General features: G+C 42.3%; 1 protein-coding gene across 1 annotated transcript in view; it reads right to left on the reverse strand.

The window, feature by feature from the left end:
• Positions 1 to 1,619: 1,619 nt before the first annotated feature.
• mtfmt (mitochondrial methionyl-tRNA formyltransferase) overlaps positions 1,620 to 7,980 on the reverse strand; it is a 26,089-nt gene continuing 19,728 nt past the window's right edge. Inside the window, exon 9 of the mRNA XM_016665816.1 lies at positions 1,620 to 2,649. Within this exon, the coding sequence (XP_016521302.1) occupies positions 2,461 to 2,649 (189 nt within the window). The 3' untranslated portion in view covers positions 1,620 to 2,460. The remainder of the gene's footprint in view (positions 2,650 to 7,980) is intronic.

Raw genomic sequence — 7,980 nt, forward strand, 5'->3', positions numbered from 1 at the left:
GTCCTCACTTGTTGCCTATCAACACTCTTCAGCGTTCTGTTTCCTCGCTCTCAACTCTCCTGCAGCAGGGCGCTTCCAGTGCCTTGGCCACGTCCTCGGTCCCCCTCCTTTCCGGATCTGTCATTCCTCCGCCCGTTCCTCAACCACCTCCATCAGTTTTCACTCTCGCCAGCGCTCGTCCTGCGCCCCCTTCTGGTAAGCCTGTCTTTCCTTATCTTGCTTTTCTGAATTCACGAAGCTCACTGATTTCTCCTCTCGGCCCCTCCTCTCCCTTAACAGGCGCGCCCTACACGCCTATATATGCGAATATTTCTCCCAGACTCCCCTCAAAAATCTTGCAGGGTCAATACGTTAATCTAGCCTCCATTCTCCTCCCCATCCCCTAAGGTTGATCAAACCATTGCTTCGACTGATCAATTTTCAGCTATCATTAAATCTTCAGATCCCCGCCTTTCGAAAGATCTGTCTATTGGTCAATTTCTGGCTGCTTTCAGCTAGGGACATCATTTGTTCCGTCTATCCCAATCGCCGAATTGAACTGGACACTTATTTGGCGTTGATTGCCGATCTCCATCTTCAATATGGCAAGTCCCTGTTTTATCAGTATCATAAGGCTTTTGCTAACAAAGCCGCCGGCGTTCTGTCTCGTCATGGTCAGATGCTTAATTGGTCATCTCTGGACATGGAGATTCTCATCATGCTTACTCAAGCAGTTTCCTGCCACCTTTGTGGCATTGCAGGCCATTAAAGCACCTTCTGCCCTTCTCTGCCTTTCAAGTCTGGACTTCCCGCCGCAGCTCCTCTGCAGCCACTCCTCAAATCAAACCCGGTTGATCGTTACGGCAGACAAGTGCGGGTCCATCATAATATGCCCATTTGCAATCATTTTAACGAGAGATTTTGTTCATTTCCTAATTGTGCTTTCCTCCACGTATGTAGTTTCTGCAGAGACGCCCATCCCAAGTCGGTCTGCCCCCGCCGCACCTTTCCCGGCAAGAGCCGTCGAGGCTCCAGGAATTAGTTTCCACCCCCATCCATGTCCCTGTATTAGCTTCTTTTTTGATCCACCACCCCGATCGTTCGTTTGTTGATTTTCTTATCACTGGTCTCACTCAGGGATTTTTCATAGTCTTACCCCAACTTCCTGCTTCTTCTCTGGTCATCCCTAATCTTCAGTCTCACAATTATTGCAGAAAGAAGTGTCTAAGGGTTATGTCATCGGCCCCTGTGCTTCTCCCCCCTTTTCCCACTTTCGCGTTAACCCTCTNAGTTTGTTTACTGCCTTTCTAGTCATACCGACCACACACTGCATGTGGTAAATAAACTTCCAAATGTATTGTTCAATAAATGCACACGAGAACATCATGAGGATTAGGAGGATAAAGAACATATGGGGGAAAGGGATCTTTGAAGAAAGATGAAAAAGTAAAGCTTGTCTAAACTACTCAGTTTACAGTTGTGAAAAATTAAAGGAGGCAGACAAAATGTCAGAGGAAACTTAGCTAAAACAGAGGCAACCAGGTAACTACTGCTAACCATTATATTAGTACTTTCAGAAACAAAGCATAAACTTGCACACACATTTCTTGTTGTTTAAGCTAAACACCAAACTGAAGGTGTTATTTTTGACAATTTATTTCTAAAAATAATGCATTGATTACATAACAATCACCTCATCCTAATTTGAAGACATACATAGAGTACTTACACAGGACTATTGTCCAAAGAGTGATGATCGACCAACATCTCTGGGAGAAAATCCAATTTAAAAGAGGTCATAACGGTAAAATCGTTTCGTCTTCCTTTTTTGCACAAGGGAGCTGCACAGTTCCAGGGATGATTAGTAAACAATTTATCCCTGCTTGTATGCCTCTGGGGACTTAGAGGTTAAGGTTACCAGGCTTTAGTTCAGTGGCTCGAAGTTTGATGGGGTGCTAAAGTGATTTTGGCAAATAAATAAATCAATGCTTGTATCAAAAAGATCCACTTAAAAAATCCATCTAATAGATGTATCAGATGTTCGAAATGCCAAAAATGACAGCTGTGTGGATGCTGGGAAAAACCCCCATGAAAACTGAGAGACACTGGAACAGCAAGGGCGAGACAGAATAATGGGCCATGTGCCCACCACAACTAATGTGCTGATGGTTCATATTCTTTGTGTGACAGAGCAGCTAAATCTGCTGGCCTCAGAGAAAAGTACTAAGAGTGTCAAACTGATGGTGATAAGGCTGACTGGGCAAATGGAATGAACAGGGAAGCAATGTTGCTTTATAGTCAGCAACCAATTCCTGAATAGGTGTGAGCATCCTTGTATATTATCTATTCAGAATACATATCACAATCACATTTTAGAAAAATGTTAAGTCACAGAATTTTTCTTTTTTCTTGGGCTGGTATCAAAGTGCTGTCTAAACCAGGTGGAGATACCGCTGCCCTCCAAAGTCACTGCTTCCTTTATTAGTTTTTTTGACCTCTCCAAGTATTTGTCTGAAGCTCTTCTGTTCTTCCTTTTCTACTGACAAACTGTCCTTCAGCTGGTTTACTGGAAGTGTTGGTTTTGACTGTCTGATTCAAGTAACCGTTATGGAAGTCAGCTGCTGTCAGTCGTTTGTTCAGAAGAACTGTCCTAAAGGCCACCCAACCATCCTGAAAAATAAAACAAATATGTTGAATTATAAACAGCTATAGTTTTATTCATTACTTTGTTTTGAGCTATATAAAAGAAAAAAAGGCATCTCTACATCACAACACATTGAGTCATCAAATTCATGTTTTACAGTAATACTGTATTTAGACATACAGAAGAATGCATTTAGCNAAAACGGCTAATTCTAGACTTATCGGCGCCTCATTCCGGTCCCCACCTCAGCATTAATAGCCTTATTCCAAAACCGCCCTTCTCTCTTCATTACGCCTCTATAGATCACGCTGTCACTGATAAAACCGGCCGGTCCGGGCGCGGGGCTGGCAAAAGCCGACATCACTGACGCTTTCAAGATCATGCCAGTTCACCCCTCCCAATGGCACCTGCTGGGTGCTAAATGGGACGCTAAGTTCTATTTTTTCGTGCGTTTAACTTTTGGTTGCAGAAGCAGCCCCGGTCTCTTCAATTCATTATCCGAAGTATTATGCTGGATCCTTCTGAATGTTGTCAAACTTCCCTTCGTTCTCCATCTTCTCGATGACTTTCTCCTTATCGATCCTCCCTCTCGCTCTTCCCGCTCCCTCTCCGAACTGAAAGCTCTTTTCAATCATGTCGGTGTTCCCCTCTCCGAAGAGAAAACTGTCGGTCCGACACAAAGGTTGGAATTCCTGGGTATCACATTAGATTCCAAAGAAATGGTAGCTTCGCTGCCAGCCGATAAGCTATCTTGGATTCATGAGATTTCTCAAGCTCATCCGTCTTCCTCGACCCTTTCCAAGCGTCAGCTTCTATCTTTACCCGGGCATCTCAACTTCGCTATGCGCATAATCCCCCAGGGGCGCTCTTTTATTTCTCGGCTGCTCGATTTAGCGAATTCAGGTCCTTCCTTATTCCATCAGGTCGTTCTAGACGCCGGTTGCCGCTCCGATTTCGCATTCTGGTCCTCACTGCTTAACTCCTGAAATGGTATCTTTTTTTTTTATGATGACATCATTCTCTCGGCAGATTCCATGCAGTTTTTCACAGATGCTGCCCCGTCCGCAGGTTTCAGTGGCTTTTTTCAGGGCAGCTGGTTCGCAGAAAAATGGCCTCATTCGATTCCAAAGTCCGAGTCCTTTTATTTTTATTAAATCGTTCCCATCGCTGCAGCCTGCTGCATTTGGGGAAAGCAGTGGAAACGTAAGCACATCATAGCTTTCTGTGACAATGCAGCAGTCGTCGAAGCTATTAACAAAGGCCGCTCCTCTTCCAAATCTATCATGCCTTTTCCACGGCGTATTAAATGGCAATCCGTGGTTAATAATTTCATCCTCTCTGCGCGCCACGTCCCGGGTCATTCTAACGCCATTGCCGTTGCTCTGTCTCGCCTTCAGCTCCAGATCTTCCGCCATTTTTGCCCTTCATCCGACCTCCTCCCGACGCCAGTTCCCTCTTTCGAGGATCTCATTCTGAATTAATCTCCCCTTCTCTCCAGCCTTTACTGCAGTCTGCAAAATTTTACGTTAAGAACGGCCTTGCGCCTTCTACGTTTAAATCCTACACGTACGCCTGGCACAAGTATGCCAAATTCTGTTCCCTCCACAAGACCCCACTTTATCCTATCCAAATTAACACGGTCGTAGCCTTCATTACCTATTGTTTTGAGCACCTTAATCTCACACCCTCTTATATTCGCAGCCTTCTCGCCGGAGTTAATTTTTTCTCCCAGTGTGATGGCCAAATCCATGGCCACACTCTGAAGGCAGAAGTCGGTAACTCTTATGCACAATTTAGTTTTCATAATTTATTTTTTCATCAAATACAAACTTTAGTTTCAGTAAAACATTTATTAGTTGACTGGGTTACATTTGTTCTTTATGTTGGCGCGCACATTTAGTTAACAGATGTATTTATATCAACTTTAAAGTTTAATTTGTTTGCAACCAACTTTGTTTGTTTGTTTTTCCCGGTACTTACCTGCCTTGGAGTGGCCAGACAAAAGATGGATGCCAGGGCTCAGCAGGCTTAAATGCTGATTGGACTGCACCACTAGTTCCTGCTGGCAGGGGAAATTTGTAGTTTCTTTATTTAGATAAGTTTTGTATTTAAGTAAATATTAGTATTTAAACTTTAATATTTTTGATTTTCATTTTTTGGGTTTTAGTTTAGCCAAACTTAGCTGTACTGTTAGTTGTTTTGTGTCATTTGTAATTGTATTCTGTTTAGTTATCCCTATTGTGTCTTAATTGGTCTGATCAGCCAGTATATAAACCCCTGTGTGTCATTTTTTTGTTAGGTCAGTTATGTTTGTTTGTGCAGCCAGTTTGTTTACATTTTTTTGCCTGAGTTCAGTTTTGTTTCTTTGACCTCTTTTATGAGCTCAGTTTATCTTTTGTCATTTATAATCTTTGGGTTAAAATAAAAAACCCTATTTTTCTAATTAATATCCTGTGACTCCTTCTGTTTTTAACTCGGTCCATCACACCCAGCTTCATCAGCCTTCCTCCTCTCAAAGCCTCTTTTCTAACCATGTGATAAAGCTTCTCCTGAAAGGCATTTCCAATAGTCACCCGTCACTACCAGATAGCAGGAAACAATCACATTTCCTATCCTCATTAATTTGCTCNTACAGAACAAAGTATTCAATGAGAATATTTCATTCATTCAGATCTAGGATGTGTTATTTGAGCGTTCCCTTTATTTTTTTGAGCAGTGTATACAGGTTGAAATAGTCCTTATAATTCCAGTCTCCAGCACATACAGACCAGAGAAAACTAAAGACAATGTAGTGTTGTGTTGTGTTAATCCATTTATAGTCTAAACCAGTGACGTACGATGAAGTTCATGGCTGGTGAGGCACCGACTTAATTATAATCGGATTTACAAACCGAGACCCCCTGCATGTTATTGTTTACGTAAGGAAATTTTGTGCATGCGTACAACGCTGGAGCGCAAAAAGGCTATTCCTTTACATGCCATCCATAGCCGCGCCACAGAATAATTCCGTTATCTCAATCAAACTTAGACATGTAGATATTATTAATTTTGTGCTGTGCTTAACAGCAAAGGGAGAAACAACTCAAAACCACGTCTTTCTCGCTCTCTGTATCACCGCAGCTACTGTATAGCTAGCTCGCTGTTACTGTATATTACTCTGCAGTTGTGGAGTCACAATATCTGGGTTCATGAGCGCCCCCAGCGATGAGGCACGAGAACTGCCTGCCTCACCTCGAATCTGTTCTCTGCTGTTTATGAACGCTCCTCCGCACACAAAACACGATTCACACACAGTTGGTGACAATAAAATCACAGTACATTAAATACATAAGCTAAATTATTGAAAATCAGTTCATACATTAAAGGTTTTTAACCATTTCATTGGCGACGTACAGACGGGAGGAGCATGCTCTCATAGAATAGCAACCAGTGCAGTGAACAAGAGGTTGAGCAATCCCAGCTGAGGCTCAGCTAGCTGCTGCCTCACCGGCTTTGCTTCCAAGCATTTGAATGGGAAAATGCGAAAATCCAGCGATTTTGAAGAAAAACATAATCAGATTTGGTTAAATTACATGAAAAATAGGTACTTTATAGTACAAACCAAAGGGTGAAAATATCTTTATAAATGATTTTATTATTATATATTATGTTTCCATGATGACAGGTGAGGATCTGCCTCACCTGCCTCCCCTGACCGCACGTCACTGGTCTAAACTAGCATTTCTCAACGTGGGCGGTACCGCCCCCTGGGGGGGCTTTCAGAGGACAGCAGGGGGCGCTGGCGGAAATATTTACAAAAGGGGGGCGCTGTGATTCCTTTGGGGGACGTTTGCTCGAAGGTAAACTTTAAACCTTAAATCCACAACAATACCAGTTTAGATTTTGAGCAACTTGCTAAAACTGTAATGTGTAACATTAAAACATGCCTGGCTGCAACTGTATCGATGGCAGCTCTCCTTCTCTTCAGTGTTTGTAGCTTTTGGNTAATCAGATTTGGTTAAATTACATGAAAAATAGGTACTTTATAGTACAAACCACAGGGTGAAAATATCTTTATAAATGATTTTATTATTATATATTATGTTTCCATGATGACAGGTGAGCCTCACCTGCCTCCCCTGACCGCACGTCACTGGTCTAAACTAGCATTTCTCAACGTGGGCGGTACCGCCCCCCGGGGGGCTTTCAGAGGACAGCAGGGGGCGCTGGCGGAAATATTTACAAAAGCGGGGCGCTGTGATTCCTTTGGGGGACGTTTGCTCGAAGGTAAACTTTAAACCTTAAATCCACAACAATACCAGTTTAGATTTTGAGCAACTTGCTAAAACTGTAATGTGTAACATTAAAACATGCCTGGCTGCAACTGTATCGATGGCAGCTCTCCTTCTCTTCAGTGTTTGTAGCTTTTGGTGCAGCTCCTCTCCTGCTACTGCCCGCATCAGGTCAGTGTTACACCGGCTGATGACATTCCTGTGATTCACTTGTCTGATTTTCAAATATTTTATGTTTTATTGAGGATTTTTGTACATATGTTTTGTCAGTGCTGTGACCATGTCAAAGCAGCAACTTGTATTAAAAAGTTTTAATGTTCATCTGGACGTTTCCATGGAAGGACAACAGAAAATAGCTCTTATAAACATCCCTCAGAAAAATTTCAATAAAGAAATCCTTCCATGTGTGATACCACGTTAGACAGCATTCATTTTATAGAGTTAACATCGGTTCTGTAAGTGATCTGGTATGAAACAGTAGCACCACAGTACTTTTGAATTTTAATCATCAGAAAACCGGAACTAAAAGGTTTACGCCAGCCTGCTTTTCCCCATCGATACGCGCTTCCCGACCGCTCCACGCCTTATGGGGTAAAAAAGACGATGCGCATGTTGCACAAAACTCTGAAACAGGAGAACCGTGACATAGAACGGAGCAACGAATTATTAATCTATAAATCAATAGACAGGTCTATATACAGATATAATCCATGTTTCTGTCTCATATTTGTATGGCATTAAAAGGACGTGGACCTTTTGTTTTTCCACTGAAAGCTCTGGTTTACACAGTAAATGTCATGTGTGTGAAATTTTATGGATGATACTCTGACCCATTCTCCTGAAGGCAGCACAGAGCTGCTACATCAGAAACTCACAGAAACATTGGAGAGAAGAAGAGTTCTGATTAATATAATTGCAGTTCCATCCATGTTTTAATGATCCAGGGCTCAGTCTTTTTGCAATAGTTCAGAGTTTAAACTGGCAGTGTTGTACATTATCTGGTCATTTTGTGGAATATTTAACTAGAAAATGGCACAGAATAAGAATAGTTTTTCTACTCTGATTGGCTGCTGTTAAGCCTACCAA

This window comes from Poecilia formosa, unplaced genomic scaffold, assembly GCF_000485575.1.
Source record: "Poecilia formosa unplaced genomic scaffold, Poecilia_formosa-5.1.2 Scaffold624, whole genome shotgun sequence".
NCBI classification, from domain to species: domain Eukaryota; kingdom Metazoa; phylum Chordata; class Actinopteri; order Cyprinodontiformes; family Poeciliidae; genus Poecilia; species Poecilia formosa.